The following is a 17,273-nucleotide window of genomic DNA, read 5'->3' on the forward strand; positions in this document are numbered from 1 at the left end:
CTTATGAGGGCTGTCCCACCTCATGTATCAAGGTGGCCTGGAAAAGATGTCAGCCTTTGTAGTTGTGGATCCCCAGACAGTGGTATCTTCCATGCTGATCCTCTTCTGCTGAGCCTACCTCTTGGTCTTTGATTTTCTCTTTTATCCTCTCAGTTTCAGTGACCTGTGGCCTTCTGTACTTCCTCATTTATGTGGCCAGATTGCTCATCATCCCCAGGGAGTCAGCTCTGAATCCATCCCAAAGGCAACCTGTCGCTCCATCCGCATCCTGGAGCTGCCTTCCTGAGGAGTCGGCTCCCCAGGCTCCCCCAGAGGCAACCGACCACTTCACCCTCGCTCTTCAGCTGTTTTAACCACAATGATTTCACAACATCAACCCTACGGTCTACCAGATGTTAAATCAGCAATTAGCTAAATATATTAATGCCAGGCCAGCAATTCTATTACTGCTTTACAGTTATACTAAGTTGGCAGTTTGGCCAGTCTCTGTCTCATCAGAAAAATGGTAAATATGTTTGTGCTGGTTTGGCACTTTTGTCAACGGCCCACCTCAGCTCAACGGTCACTTTCCTGTACCAAGGATCTGTGACCCTCCACTGCCTCCAGCTTTTCTCTTACAAAAACAGAGACAGAAGGGAAAATGACTTGTCAGAAGTTGTAAAGGAGAAATATGAGGCCACTGACATACAACAGAAAGGAGTGAGACTTTGAACATTATTTAGTCTAACAATTTCCAAACCAGAACCTAATAGTATGGAACAGCTTTTCTTCTCTAAAACTGCGCTTCTGCATTCACATCACAAGCTCTATCAAAAACCTTTTGCATGAGTGCATTCTGAGGTTATTTTTAATAGAAATCTCCAGTTTAATAACCATTTTAATGACCCTCTGCCAAAAACTCTGAGAAAAAGTCTGTTCCAGAGGCTACGGTATTGACCTAGCTGGGAAACAGACCCATTGTCACATTCATGGCTGAATCCTAGACAAAAGCTGTGTGTAGAAAAGTTCAGAATTCAGACAACCTGCTCTAAACAAACCCATCTTCTTCAGCAATTAATTGCCAAGAATTTAGATTGACTTCAATGATAATAAGAAAATTAAGCAGGATATGATGCACAAAGGACATAAGGAGTCCAGAAATTGGTATATGTACTAGATACAAAATAAGCTGGAAATTAAGTCTGTGTTAGACCTCGCTAGAGGTGGCAGGTCTCCTGGAAATGATGGCTAACCTGCCCAGCACCAAGCTCTTTCTAGAAACCTGTCCCTTTTGAATGGACCACTGGAGTAACATAATTCAGGCCAGGAGAAAAAATATTTCAGAGCAGAATTCTCCTTCCATAATCTTATCATGAATACGCAGAACCAAGTCTCCCAAATAAGGCAAGTGGATATACATATTTTGTTACTTGTGGTTAAGCTCATTTTTGGGGGGAAGTCTTGGTTTGTTTCTCCCTTCTGATGCGTCTCATTTCTAAACTGTGTCCTGACATGCTATTTCCAACTGGTATGACTTGGTCTAATTTAGTAAAAGTGTTGCCTCTCTAAATTATCTTTAGCAAAAAACACAGCAGAGTTCTAAGTGTCCAATTCACTCTACTGTAAAGCACTAAGATTCACAGGTGTTGCTTATACAAAATAAAAAGGAAACCCCTCTATTTTAGGCATGCTAACAAAAGGAACTTAAATGCTTTTCACACAGGGACAGGAGAATGTAGTCACCGAGAAAGATGAGAGGTGGTGAACACAGCCTTGAGAAGAAATCAAAACCTGATTTTTTGGGGGGGCTCTTTGCTTGCTAGAAAAATGGACAGTCAACTGCAGGAATGGAAGCTGCCATCCCCTCCCCTGCTAGAGGTTTCTCTACTTCTACGTGATAAAGAAACCCTCAGGGGTGTCAAAAGATGAGCTCACAGCATAGGAACTACGGTCAGTGTTACTGGGGGCTTTCTGAGCTTTGCTTGTAGAAAGAGTTCAACAACCCTCCAACACATACAATCACATGATGGGTTTTCAGGCTGTGCTTCTGCTATCATTCCCTTTTGGGCAATAAACAGCCCTTTTGCTATGGTTATAGGTAATGTTACACATTGAGCACTGGTGTCACAGCTTCTGGGCATCCTGGAAGCTAAAGCGTGCCTAGGACTGGAGGACACGGACTATCTGGTAATGCAGCATCCTGGCCATGGGCAAGGAGTAGATTTTATGTTCTTCACCTCCTTGTGCACTACTCTCACAAAGAAGTTTAGTGCTCCCTCAAGGCGTAGTGATTTTCCCTTTTAAATTTGTGGTGGACCACCACCTGCTCATTCATCCTTCAGTGGCATAGGGGAGGAAATAGCAAAAAAGAAAGGCAAAACTCATGTTGGGATAAAGACAGTGAGATCACGAGATCACCTACCAATTACTGTTGTGGGCAAAACTGACTTGCCTCAGGGAATTTAACTTCATTAATTATAAATTAAAATAAATATTTGAGTAGTGATTTGGATTTTTGTTTCAAAAAAAGAAGCAAACGTTTATACACAGGGAAAACACTTTTCCTCCCCCATTCCCAGGCCCAGCTTCACTCCATCACTCCAGGCACCTCTCCTCCCACCTTGTTACCACTGCAGGGCACACTCTAACCTTCGCTAAGGCAACACGCAGTGCAGGACATAGCAGTTTCTCTCTGCTGCTCTTTCTTACGCTCCAGTGTAGGTCCTCCATGGCCTGCAGTCTCTTTGGGGGTGTACCTGCTTCAGCATGGGCTCATCCACGGGCCACAGTCCCTCTGAGGAAGTATCTATCCGCTCCAGTGTGGGTCCTCCATGGGCATCAGTTACTTTGGGAATATCTGCTCCACCACAGAGCACCTCCTCCTCCAACTCTGGTGTTCCCTCTGCTGTTTCTCACTCTTTTGTTTCTTCCTCCTCTCTCTTTCTGGTGTTTTCTACCCTTACTTAAACATGTTTTCCCAGAGGCACCACCAGCTTGTGTGGTGGGGTCACCTGTGTGCTGCAGTGGGTGCATTGTGGACCCAGCTGGAGCCAGGGCATCTCCTGGCCTCCTCCCACAGAAGCACCCCCTGCAGCCTCCCCACTGCCAAAACATTGCCACTGTATAACAGACTTGTAATTTCCCCTAAACAAAGACTGAGAGAAGCAGCCTAAGGGAAGCATGAAACAAATGGTGAGAGATAAGGGGAGGGGCAGCAGGCACTCCAAGCCTTCCTGAGGAATGTCTCAAACACAAAAAGTCGGGATGGATGATGTGGAGCCTGGATAATGCAGGCCTTCTGCTCAGAGAACTGATAAGGCTTACGCCTGCTTATTTCTTGTGTAACTTATTTCTTGTGTAACTCGTGCAGGGGGCCTAAAGAGCACAGGATACGACCAGGGGCGCCTGGAGGGGGGAAAGTCCTATGGAGATAGGACAGCCCTACTTTTCTTCGGCAAGGACAAGATAACAGGAATCTGCATAGTTCTTCGTTTCTTTGAAAGCCTACTGTGCCTGACAAATGACCTTTGCCTCATTATCTGCGAAATGCATATTAAAGTTGACACCCCTGTATATGCTAATGAAGATTATCGAGGCCATGCTAAACATGCATCACCATTAGCACTCGTCTCTCCACCCAAATCAGGCTACACATCACCTGGGGGGGAGAAACCTGAGACGAAAGTGCTCCATAGCAATGGGGCAGGTCATATTGATAAAAGGAGAAAATAAGTGGAGGGATACACAGAAGAGCACTTTTACACACACCCACCCACCCACCCGTTGGCAGGATCAACGCTGGAACCTGGACCAGTGATCTCTTTATGTATCTATCTCTATCTCTCTGTCCCTCTGTTTCTCTTTCTTTTCTCTTTTCTTTTGAAGTTGTTAAGTAAGTAACACAAGGCATACCTTACCATTTGCCATAATACATTGAACATCTGTTGTTAAGTACTGCTTGCCATAATTTGTCATATATCTGTTGATAAGTAACACAAGGCATACCATACTGCTTGCCATAATTTGTTATACACCCAACCAATTATCGTGGACCTAGTTAAGACATGTATTAATCACTGCGGGAATTTAATAGAAGTTTGTATATGGACCTTGAGAGTTGTCAACTTAGTCCATGCCGCTGGGGATTTGCGAATCTAAGTCACTTACCTCCCTCTTTTCTAAGTGGGGCATAACACACTGACTCCCAATAGAAAATTAAATACCTACTATCAGAAAAAAAATCACATGTGCATCTTATTAATCACATAAGAAACCACCAGCATGCCGTTATGATGTTTTACCCTCCAGATTTCTTCACAGACTCTCTCTCGTTAGGACATTGCCTAGAGTCAGAACCAACTGGACATCTCAGCCTGACTAAATGAAGGAGCCCTCCAAAAACACACTTATTTGCTAATTTCAAGTTCATTCAACAAGCAGTTGCCTTCTCAGTCACTGCTGATCTTTCAAAAGAGAATCTTCAAGAAGGAAAACAGCGTATTTTCAATCCACTTTGTGCTTTCTGCAAATTGTATCCACACCAGAATTAATCATGAATTCGTGTAACAACCAAGAAAGAGTTACACAGCAGACAAGGATCCAGAGAGACAGCGGGGATTTCTTCTGCTGAAATCCCAGGAAGACCCCTGGCCAGGTCCATATAGGAAACAGCACTTGCAGCTATAGCATCCATACATCTAGTCATCACTGACTGTGCATTTGACCCTTCTCCTGTTCCCAACACACAGACCAATGGAGTAAGCGAGGTTCTCATCAAAACATTGTAGAAAACTCTGCAAAACAACCTCCCTTGCAAAAAAACATCCCAGGAGTACAGAAAAGCTGAAAGCCACTTGCACTAACCCTGCAGAGAGTGCATCCCCACCAGACAGCAGTGGGACTTCTCATCTTACTCCGCTTTTTTTCCCTGGGAGCCCTTTTTTACAAGGTGTAAGGAAACTTATCATCTCAGTGCCAAATTAATACGAGTCAAAAGCATTCTGGGAGTAGTGTTCACAAACAAATCTAGTACAGGTATCCTCAGGATACAGTCATTACTAAACATCTCTTTCATATTGCTCATTATATCAGGGTGAAGCTTTTTCAAAATCTGTCTGTGTGAGAGACAACAGTGACTTACCCAGAATGTATATTGTTATAGCAGAGTAGAAAGACATCTTTCAACATTAATACCACAAAATCAACAAAGTTTACAGAGACATTAAACCCTTAGAACTAACCTTATTTATATACCTATATATATGGTCGCCTGCAAATATTAAAGCATGTCATAGTTTAGTACTTTATTTGAGCTCTCCTTCCCATACATTTTCTATAAAGACTATCTTTTTGTCATAACGACATTTGAAAATTTAAGGTTTAGGGACTCACACATGTTTAAGTCCTGTCTGTAGCTGTTTAAGGTCTTATCAGAGAATAAATCTGCTTTGGATGTACTTGTACACCAGAACAGGTTCAACCACAGCTGCATGAGATGCAGAGCAGAAATGCTGAGGAACAACATCAGGTTTCCCTAGGGAAATCTTTTCTTGGCTCTTCTGCCGAGCTGCCCAGTTACATTGGAGTTGCTGGAGATGCCCACAGGTGAAGCAGACAGTACCAGAGACAGTCGTGTCTGGTCCTCTGCTATGCCAAGCCAGCATGACCACAAGAAGAGGTTTGGTGTTAACATGCGACATTTATGTATATATCCAAACTGCTTCTTCTATGGAGCAGATGGTCTCCAGGCTTTTTATGCTGCTCCCTGTAGGTGCTCCTTGTAGCCATAATGCTGCTCCTTGCAGGTATTTTCCTCGGAGCAGCTGCCTGAATGAACAGAGGCCAATTTATCAGTCACGGCAATTTATCAAGGAGATTCCAATATTGGCAAAATCACTATGAAGTTAATACACTGGAGACTGGAACTGCATAGAGCGGTTTAAAGTAATAGCAACCCACTGAATATGGCATCATTGAACCCAAACTGCAAATTACATTAACGGACATTTGCTTACAGAGCTTGACAAATTACAAATGTGTAACAGCCCCTGACATATCCTGAGGATAACTGTGACTGAACTAATTATTCCTTGTTGATAAGATCGGACAATTTTCCCTTCATCAGTATGCCTCAGCAAGCCAGTTGTGATAATGAACAGAAAATAAATGTGCTTTTTTTTTTTTTAACCTATATGGTTTTTGCTATCTTGTTGCCGCCTTTTTCTTAGTCTGTTGATATTTGCTCATATTTGGAAATAGATGATCTTTGCTGTTTGACTGATACAGGGATTCTTAATATTTGTACGATGATTCCATTTGTCTTTTCCTCCTGCACTAGGAACTGGGTACAGCAAGGAATACGCATCTCGTGCACATTATATTTATGGACAGTTTTGCATAAGTTTCCTGTAACGTGCGATGCCAGATCCAGTTAGGATTCTGCAGATAATTCTTTAAAGGAAAATGCCTGTTCCACCAGCTGACGAGCTGTTGTCGTGGCCCTGCTGGTTTGTATTAGGAAAACTTCCATCCACCTACAGAATATGTCTATTATGCCTATCAATTTATTTTTTTTTGTTCTAATTGAATGTCCTAGAAGATGAATTTGCATGGTAGGCCACAATTTATCTCCTGCTGGGGTCTAAGAAGAGTAGTCTTTTTTCTTGTTACTTGTAGAATGATTGCATGCACAGGTAGAGTATTTATCTTAGTCTTCATTCATATCCATTGTATTTATAGTCTGTTATTTCCAATCTACATTGTTTTGTCTGTTCCTCAAAGTCCTCCTGAGAGAACACTATGGATTAACCAACATCTTTCACGTTTGTATTGGTACTGCTCTTTCTAGTTCCTCATGTCTTTTGAGTATGAGCAAGCACCTCTCTACACCAAACTTAATTTTGGTTCAGTTTAAAAGTGAATCCTGCAATAAATTCTCCTTGTCTAGGCTTCTTCTAGTGCTTCTGCCAACACCGTACCTTGTTTCTGCAGTGCCTGAGATTCAGGACAGTCTTGTACTTCTAAAGCACCAGAGACATGTATTTTTTTAATGAATGCAGTTGTATGAGCTGACACAGGCAGGACACAGGAACAACGACAAAACCACAGATGAAATGCACAGAGTAAATTTAATCTCGATACCTTGTGAACCGGGGGATCTCTGAAGCAGCACCCAGGCAGAGGCACACAAGTGGAAATGCAGGCAGCGCGGAGCTCGGTCCTTGCTAGAGAGAGTCCTTGCAAGCAAGACAGAGAGTTCAAACCTGCTGTTCTTGCCCGCGTATCACGGATTCAAGCAGGCGTAGTTTTCCACTGTGCTTTGATCTTCTCTGACAGCAGGGCAGGAATCTCAGGTATGTTTGATAAGGTGCCTCTGAGTCCATCACAAGCCTATGTTATCTAAGTGCAGATGTTCTACTTGTTGAGCACATAAGACTAAACAATGATTAGTGTGATATATGTGTTTTCTGACACCCCAGGTGCAAGTCATTTGAGTATCTATACAATCCTCCTCGACATCTTCCATTATTTTCCCATAGTAGTTAAATCAATAAAGAACCAGACAGGCAGAGAAGTACTGTAAGCAGTGAGATTAACAAAGTGCATCCAACATGTCCAAAAAAATGTTCCCCCACCACTGCCATCAGCCACCTCTCTACAGTATTCCCTGTTCAGACCCATATTTTCCCTCACCCAAATACAGCACCCCAACTGCATCCCACATTGTTTCCTGGTAGGGTGGAAGTCAGTCTTGTGGCTGGCTAGCTGGGAACCACACATATGCTGATTTGTGGGCTAACCTGAGGGCTCAGTTCTCCTTGTCTTTACAGCAGCGTCGGGGGAAGGAAGGACTCATAATTTTTCTCATCTATGTTATCTTCTACAGTTTTTGCTTAATATTGGTCAACAGAGTCCAAAGTTACTGGGTGAAAGCACCGTGGCAGGCCAATTTCTTTCCGTAAAATATCTAATGGAATGTAAGGGAAAGGCACTATTGGCCAATTAACATACAGGGTATTTTTTTACTCCTTATTAGCTATATCTCCACATTTTGGTCTGAAGACCATCTTCTCTGGTGATTTATTGTGGGATTATTTTGTTGCAAAGATTACAGTTTATGGCTTTCAGCTTGTCCTCTATTCAACAAGTGTTGCTATGGCAGGACGACTTTATTTTTTAATTTTATTTTTGAAGAGAATGCTATTTATGACTTTTTTAATAGCACTGAGATTGGAGGAAAGAGGATAGTCCCCCAGGGAACATGGGAGGGCTGGAGGTGCACAATAGTGCAGGCTCTGTTTTACAGAACTAACACACTTTCAAACAGGGGTTTGTTTCCCACGGACTTGAATTATTAGTGCCATAGCAATGCAAAACCGAAACAGAAACAGGAAACCTCTGTCATTTTACACTGAGGTGTAAAATTTTACTTTTTAAGACTGAAATAATTTTGTGAATAATCTAAACCGGCTTTCTCAGATCAACAAGCAATGCTCATCAGTTAGCACCGCATGGAGAAACCCAAGGAGCAGTATGAACAAATCAGCGCTGCAAAATGCTTATGTATGCAGCCATAGAAAGCAACATTACAGAAAACAGATACCTTGGCAAAGTCCACCATTACACTGTATTAATGTCTTTCACTTTATGCCATGATATGACCGTAAAGGTAGACATCTTTCTCTTCCTCCTGTTCATTAAATGAAAATACTGAGGTGAATTTTACCTTTACCATTGAAGACTGCAAGGCCCACGTTCATTTGAACTTTAACAGACACCACTGTCCGTCATCACAGCCTTAAGAAGGTGTCCTCCTCACAAAGTCTCTGCACCAGGACTGAGGTGCTTCCAGAGAGCCACAAGGATCTTCGTTTTTCCATGACAAGTGTCATAGCTGAAGTTTTTAGTCCATCTTTGACAATGTACTGTGCCTGACTGGAATGTAGTTAATTTTCTTCGTATGGTGCCAGGTTTTAGATTTGTGACTAAAACAGCGTTGCTAACGCATCAGTGTCTTGGCAATTGGTGAGCAGTGCTTCCACAGCCTCAAGGCTTTCTGCTTCCCACTCTGCCCCCACAGAGAGTGGGCAAGAGGCTGGGAGGGGACACAGCCAGCGCAGGTGACCCAAACTGACCAAAGGGATATTCCACAGCAATTGATGTCATGCTCAGCAATAAAACTGGAGAATAGTCTTTCTGTAGCTGTTGCTCGGAGACTGGCTGGTCATTGATCTGCTGGTGGGAGGTGGTGAGTGATTGCCTTTCAATCACTTGTTGGTTGTTTTTTTTTCCCTTTCCTTCACTCATTAAACTGTCTTTATCTCAACTAATGAATTTTCTTGCTTTTGCTCCTATTTTCCCACTTATCCTGCTGTGTGTGAGGTGGGGCATCAATGAGTGGCTGGTGGGTACTTAGCTGCTGATTGGGGTCAACCCACCACAGAGTACCAAACTTTAACTGCCTTAACTGAAACGCCACAAAAATGGAACTTAGCTTCAGGTTATTTTTAAAGTTTATTCAGAAATAGCTCAGACCTTTCAAAGAAAATGCTAGAAAAATTGTGCTGCATTCACTGGGAAACTTTAGCATCTTTCTATTGACGATGAAGGGCTGGAAACCAGGACCATGGGTTGCTGGTGTGGCTGTGCACCTTTTGATCTCCCTCAGAACCACTAACCCCCTAAAAAAAGTGGGTAAGCAGACAAAATCCGAACATCCTAGCCTGGATAATCAGTTCGTACGTGCCCATGGGGACTTGCTGAGACTCAAGGCTAAGCGCTCCAAAGCTCCCACTGCCATGGGTATGCTCCAGCCCAAGCCTGCAGGGAGGAAGCAAACATTCTCAGTTGCTTTTCTTCTCAGCTAGAAGATGTTATAGTAATGAGCACAAGACCTGGAAGCGTGGAACCATTTTCCTCTTGTAGTCATAATACTGATAAACAGACAGCAAACAAAATCAAAAGCTCCCTGGCTTAAATGCAGAAGTGTAAACATGAGGTAGGCTTTGCATGGTTCAGCTCCTGAACCATGGAGCGAGAGCCCAGGAAAAGTTTCAAGACTGGGATGAAAACAGGCTGGAGGCCTGCAGGCAGAGGAAGACAAGTTGGAGGCCAGCAAGATGAGAGAAAAAGTTTTTTAAAAACAAGGTTGCAATGGCAACCTCGCAAATTCATCAAGAAGTCCCAGGAGGGAAACGAAGCGAGGATGAAGGCAAGGTTTCCAAAAGTAAGGGCAAAATATTTAGGTCTAGGAAGGCAGAGAGGAGGACTGAGACGGGGAGGTAGTAAGCGTAGCCGCTACAGCCAAGTTTAAAGGAAAGCTTAATTTAAAGGACCAGGTTTCTGGAATAAAGGCTGCATTCTACATTACAACCCACCTGTCTGCCACCAAGAAAATCACTCTTGATTGGAAAGAGCACACACCTGTCTAGCACTCAGCTAATGAGGCATCAGTAGCAAAAAAGATTACTTGCAACACCTGGGAAGGAAAGTACTATCAACACTAAATGTGGTGATAACATTTTTCCAAATTCCCAAGCCCAGCACTTTTCAATGCATATTTTCCTGTATGTTTGTTTTCTGTTTGGTGTTTTTTCTTTTTTTTTCTTGATGACTGACTCTATTCTCAGTTTACAAGGACTATGTCATTGTATGTCTGGACACATGGCAAGACAGTGGGTGTGACTTACAACACGTCAAGACAGCTATATGAAGTAAATGGCCACTGAATTTATGGCACCTGCATTCATATCTGGTCAAAGGAAATAACAGTGTTGCGACTAACCACGTCAAATTTGCTATCTTGCTGTTACACAGACTTCCACGCTACTGACCTTCTCGAACATCACTTCGCTAGATGGTTAGGGCAGAGGCTCCTCATCAGGTCCTAGAGCAGATGAGCCCAGTTCCTACGCAGGCATTGCTGCCTGAAGCCGAAGATAGGCATCTGCTGGACAGGCCATCCTTTGGGGCTACGGCCTCATCACTCCATTAGAAACCAGTTTGTGTGAGTACCTCTCGTTTCACCTGCTGGGATTAAGCATTTTCTGGGAAACACCCTGCGTGCCTTTCCTGAACTTCCACATAAAGTTACTCTTGAATTTCCTGAGGACCCCATTTCTCCATCCAAACCTGCAAAAGTTCATTACATCCCATTCTCCAATTCATTAATGAAGACGGTGAACAATGACAGACCCAGTATCAATTGCTGAAGTAATCAGATACCAGCTGTACTTTGTACCACTGATCACAGACAGTATCCCTCTCCAAGTCCAGCTGGTCAGCTGATTTTCCACCATGTAGGTCACTTATCCAAACCATGTCTCTCCAATTTGGATACAAAAATACCATTAAAAACTACATCAAGAGCCTTGTTAAAGGTAAACAACATTTTCTACGTTCCCTTTGTCTACAGAATCTGTCATCTCATCATAAAAGGTCATCAGGTTGTTCAGGTGTGATTTACCCTTTCTAAATCCGCACTGACTGTTCCAAATTACCTTATCCTTACTGTACTTGGGTAGTCATGGCTTCAAGGATTATTCTATAATCTACCCAAAGAAAAAGCCCAGCCTCCTGTAGTTCTGTGGGCTGTCTTCTTGTCTTTGAAAATGGGTGACAAATGACATTTATCTTTCTACATTTATAAGGAACCTCATCCATGACTCTCTTAGGGCACAAAGGCAAGAATGATAAAAGTGGTAGCTCTTCCTACTGACACAGAAAGTTTCCTAGAAAGGAATGGAAAGAGAGAAGATAGACACCAAGAGGACAGGATGTTCCACACCCACATCTTCCAGTTTTCTATCTGTCAGGGCTCAGCAAGGACCAACAGCTCCCCGAGGGCCAGGGGCCAGAAGCCGAGGGAGATATCACAGCTGGTAAGGCAGGGGCCTCACCAGCCAAGGCCTCATCCCCACAGCACCCAAAGAGAGGGATGGTAACCAGGGTCAGGCCAGAGTCCAGATCACCAGACAAACTTGAAGTGATGAAGGAAGGCCAATGAGAAGCTCATAAGTCAATCTGCAGGCTAGGATCAGATCCAATGACGGTAACCAGGGTCAGACATAGTCATGATTGACAGGCAGATTCATAGTAATAACATAACCTGAGTCCAGGCAGGAAGACCATCCATGGGTCAGGGTCTGGATCAACAGGCAATTTCCATGCCCACACAGAAGCATGACTGTAACAGGCAGACCCTGAACATCACTCAGGCAGGGACTGAAGCCCTGGCTTGAACTTAGAGTTCCTGGGCCCACAGAGCAGGGGGGTGGCAGTAGATGTCCCACAGATGGATGATCGGGACTATTAAAAACTATTAGTGCTCTCAGAGCCATGACAGGTTCGTACAAAGTAACCCCACTGGTGACATTCATATTACAAGTCCTTTCAAGTACAGGCAACACACAAGACAACAGGCACATGTCACATCCAGGGTAAGTACCTTCACTGCTAGTGAATGCCCTCATGCTCACATTTGCTTCAAACAACATAGTAGTCATTTTTTCACAGTAGCCACATCTAGGTGGATGTCAGCATCTCGCCTGTCCAAGGTCAAGGGCTTGCTGTAGCATCATGGCTTCAGTCAGCCCCACAAGGAGCAGGAGAAACGGCAATAAAATAAGAACATCTGGCACAGTCCTCTTAGCATGCAGGCGCATGCAGCAATGATGCAGTCAGTGCAGCACAGGGTAGAGGCCAGCCATAAATGCTAAGTACTTTAAGTGCAAAACCGTACAGGATAGCTGCTGAGCCAACACATGAACCAAGCAGAAAGAATGTGGCCAGTCTATCCCAAAGATCCTATCCATACCAAAGCAGCGTAGGCACAAGTCACCATGTAAACATGGTCACAGAGCCAAGATTCACTCCTTGGTATAAGAGAGGAAGATGATGTAGCTGTATCCACTGAGACTCAAAACTGGCATTCTCATTTATTGGGTGCCAGGGTCATTAAGTAAGCTTCTCCAAATATTTAGAATATAATCATCATGGGTCAATAGATTGAATAATTTCCTATTGAAAAGAATTCACTCAAGCATTAAAGTCAGCTTCATGTATCATTATGCAGAACAAAAACCCAAATAAATTCTTGACAGGAACTATGTGTTGTTCGTACTGGGTACACTTAAGGCTACAATGAACCTTCCTTGATACGGGCAATATAATACAGGTGCTAAACTCCCAAGACAATGTAAAATAAAACCTTATCAGAGTTCCAACATTATTACAAAATTCTCCAATGGTAACTTTCTCCACAGACTACTAGCTGGGCATCCAGCCAGAAAAAAACCCCAACACAATAAAAAAAAAGTCTAAGTTATCAGGATAGCTGTGCCAGGCAGGAAGGGAGTCAAAAACCTCCCAAATAGTTCCCTGGTTTGAGAGAAGAAATGAATACATGATGGATAGGGAGGACTTCCTTCTCCCAAAAAAGCCAATTTTTAATTCAGCATGCAGATAAGGCTAGGAAATGATAATGTTATGCTCTACTGGGTAATTATATCCAAGATGCCTACAAGCATATCTCTTCAGGAATGAAATAGTACTGGAGGCTTTTTAAGTACTCATGCCAATCAATTCCCAACTCTAAGTCAGAGCAGGACGAAAAAAAAATAAAAAAAGATGCTGAAAAGAAAAACATTCTGTTATGTTTTCTGAAGGACAAGTACATCCTGTTAGGAGTTCATTAGAAAAAGCTTGGACTCAAGTCCAGTTTTCACTTGCAACTATGAAACTTTTTAAGAAGGATGATCTTGCACTTATTTTAAAGCTGCTCTTTGTCTACGGGAATATCTTCAATGCTGATTTAACTAACTGCAATAAACACAAATTTATACTTTTAAACCAAAAAAAAGACAAGGCATAGCCTTCAAAAGTTTATTTCAAGTATAAAAATCGTTCAGTGAAATATCTACAGTTTTTACTTTCAGTATAAAGGTTTAAACAGATAGAAAGAATAAAGTCCAAATTTCTGGAAAAATATGACTCAATTCAAAATTCTGAACAATAATGAAAAGGCACTTAAACAAAAGATATCCAGCAACAAATATAACTCTTATGTTACAGTGAAAGTGTAGTCAAACATCATCTAACACTTTACAAAGAACTTAATTACAGTCTGGTTAAAGTGAGCAAGGTAGTCCAGACAAGAGTGAATTCAAACTCCCTGCACTTCAACAATCACACTTTTCTTTCAAGTGTAAAGAAAGCTGAGAGTGAAAAAAAAGCACGAAGTCTTCGGTCAACTATCAGTTTACAGCATTGTGTTCAGATGAAGGACTTAGAGTCCAATTTGTACAAAGTTCCACAAAAAGAAATGTAAGAAAACTGGGTAGCAGCATAAATACTTCATGGTATCCCCTGATCTGTATGTTTGAGGATTTTAGATTTGTATTCCCAGTCTAAAGAGAAAAGAAAGATTCTACAAAAAAAGAAAGTCTTGTCAGAAGCACATCAATCAGACTACCATAGTAGAAAATAAGCATAAGGAGAAAATAAAGGTGTAATGCTTGGAAATCCACTGGAATTCCTTTCCAGTAGGAATATTTTTCTACTGCCAGCAATGGAAAATACGACAAGTTTTCCAGAATGAGAAAAGAAAACAGACTATGACAATTTAAATGTGTTTGAGGTTTTTTTGGTCAGGATCTCCTGTAACTTTAAAAAAAAAAATTCACATACACCAAAAAAATAATACAATGGCATTTTCACCACTAAAGCGTATTTGGGATTTGTGCAATAAATACGGAATAAGATCCCAATCATTCACAAATGAGGCAAAATGGGGGAGGGGGGGAGATGACACTGCCAACACCCAAAAAAATATATTTTTTTTTTACAGTTATTCAGAAATTTAAAAGAAAAAAAGGATTTTAATGTTGGCATTTTTCCCCCAGTGATACTGAATTAGACCTGTGACACAAGAGTGCTATTCAAGGCTTTTGCATGTTTTTTTCCAGATACATTTTCCTGAAGGTCCGAAACATCTCTTTTGAGTCTTTGATTGGAATGTGAAGAGCCTCACCATCTCCATCCAGGATCTGCATAGCTGTATCAAGTGGAATACTGTCCTCAGCTGAAAGACAGAGAACCAGGTTAAAGCAAAAGTCTAAGAGTCTCAAATGATTCTACTCCTTATGCATGTGGTACTCAAGGCCACCCACTGTCAAAAAGGATGCCACAAACTTCCTTCCTAAAGCACCAGGCACCTCAGATTTAAATCAATCTCCAGTGCATCTTTAAGCACCAAATGGTCATTTGGCTGTCTTTGAAGAAGAGATTTCTAAAGAATATTAAGAAAGGTATGAATGAAAATATGCATTTGTGAAAGTAAGAGAAGAAACAAGAGGAAGGGCTAAAAGAATGGCAGACACCAAGAGCCAAGGACACGTTCAACAGCAATAAAAGATGTAAACATTGCAAAATGCATTGCCTGCATAAAGACCAAACACAGGTAACTTGGCAGCAGAGAACTTGCACTCTGCTAAGAGGAGGATGGCAACAAGGTTACAGCATGCTGAATGCACCATTTTGCTTTCTGCTAGACCAGTAGGAAAACAAGACTATAGCTAGAAAGATACCTAAAGCAAAGAAACAAAGATGGCATGGAGCAACCTCGTCCAAGATTTACAAAGGATGAAACAACAAAGTTCCTGAGATGAAAGATGCCGCTGTTGTAACTGTTGACTCCTAAGGGGTATAAAAGACCATCCAAAAAGTAATTTGCCAATCAAGAGAAATAAGGAAGATGTAGTAGTGGCACCACTTTTCCTCTGTGTGTCATACACATACAATCCTTCCCAGACTACAGAGACACAGCTGTCGGTGTTGTCCAAAAAGCAGATTTGTTGCCCAGTGTGCAATGAACCAATTCTCACACACACAGGAAAGATATTGCATTTTATTCAGGCCTGGGTGCTCAGTGGATTTCCACAAATCAAGCAAACCCAATGCCCATTTCCTCATTATACTTATGCACAAATGTTACAAGGTAGTACACTCCCAATTACAATGACTGGTTAGTAATTTAAATATAGTTATATCATCTGGTGTGTCATTCTCTTCAATCACTGCACCTCCATAGAGGAAGGGTCTTCACCTGGGCAAGGGTCTTCTTGACCTGTGGGTGTATGTTTTAATATTATAATGAAGACAGTTCAGTTAAGGACACCTGGACTTTGGTTTTCACTGCCATATTGGCATTGTTTGTAGAAACATCTTGATTAGATGTTCATTTAAGGTCTTAGTGTCCCAGGTAGACTGAGTAATTAGGCTATAGATGTTCCTTCAAACAATTCCCTTTGATCCACTCCTTAGCAACTACTGAGCAACTACCTACAGTCCTTATCTATAGAGCCAATACATAAAGCTTGATTAACTACAGAGCCACGGTTAACTTTAAATTCGATGATAGATACCACTGGTACTTGTGAGCACAGGTATATGTGTGGACAGCGTCGGCTTACTGTGAAAACCAAATAAAAACAAAAATCACTTTCTGTTTTTATAGTCTCACACTACATCACTACGTTTTGTTATGCCACTGCCTCCATTTTAAAGTGGGAAAGAGCGAGCTTGGTCTTTACCATCAGTTCAAAACTGTACTTGAATCTTGTCACCAGTGCTAACTCCAATTCAATTCAACCGCACATATGTATGCAGGAAAATTCCAATCTCCAACAACATATTCTTATGACAATAAAAATCTCCACAAATCTTTGAAACTCATACGTCTACGCTACGGTATCCACTTCAGCAGCAGAGCTAGTAAAGAGTAGGTTAAGATACCTCGTTAAGATTTTCTACTGTAAAGGAACACATAAAACCAAGCAAAGAGTATTTAACTTATATTTAAAAACAGATAATCAGAAGTCATCTCACCTGTAGAGATCTCTTCCAGCTTTTTTTGCTTCACTGAATCACATTTTAACCAATCTTCTTTTTTACTCTTGACACCTAAAGAGAAAACTTAAAAAATGTTTTTGAGGTTCTTATATGACAAGTTTTCGTCGCTATTCAGCATCAAGTTTTAACACGTATACTAGCACATGCAAAAGGAAATTGCCTTTGGGTGTGAAAACGACTGCAAGGGCTGGTATGTACAGCTTAAGATTTTGTTTTATTTAAAATCAAATATGGTATTTGACACAAACATGCTTCAAAATACACCAGTAACACATCAGAAGACTGGGGATAGGGAAGAGGAGGAGGAAAAAAAGGCAGCTTAAAGCAAAGATGGCAAAGATTACAGAGTGCAGGATGTGTCTGGCCCAAGCCCTCCCTCTTCCTCA

The 17,273-nt window shown here is 41.8% G+C and overlaps 1 protein-coding gene across 11 annotated transcripts in view; it reads right to left on the bottom strand.

The window, feature by feature from the left end:
• Window positions 1–3,866: 3,866 nt before the first annotated feature.
• RESF1 (retroelement silencing factor 1) overlaps window positions 3,867–17,273 on the bottom strand; it is a 48,197-nt gene continuing 34,790 nt past the window's right edge. For 5 of the 11 annotated variants that reach the window (XM_074583183.1, XM_074583166.1, XM_074583191.1 and 2 more), the window contains 2 exons: window positions 16,864–16,950; window positions 3,867–15,058 (listed from right to left, as the gene is read on the bottom strand). In XM_074583183.1, the coding sequence (XP_074439284.1) occupies window positions 14,916–15,058; window positions 16,864–16,950 (230 nt within the window). In that variant the 3' untranslated portion in view covers window positions 3,867–14,915. The other 6 variants (XR_012586536.1, XM_074583219.1, XM_074583234.1 and 3 more) reach the window with 6 other exon arrangements.

Source organism: Larus michahellis, chromosome 1 (assembly GCF_964199755.1).
Source record: "Larus michahellis chromosome 1, bLarMic1.1, whole genome shotgun sequence".
In the NCBI taxonomy this organism is placed as follows: Eukaryota; Metazoa; Chordata; class Aves; order Charadriiformes; family Laridae; genus Larus; species Larus michahellis.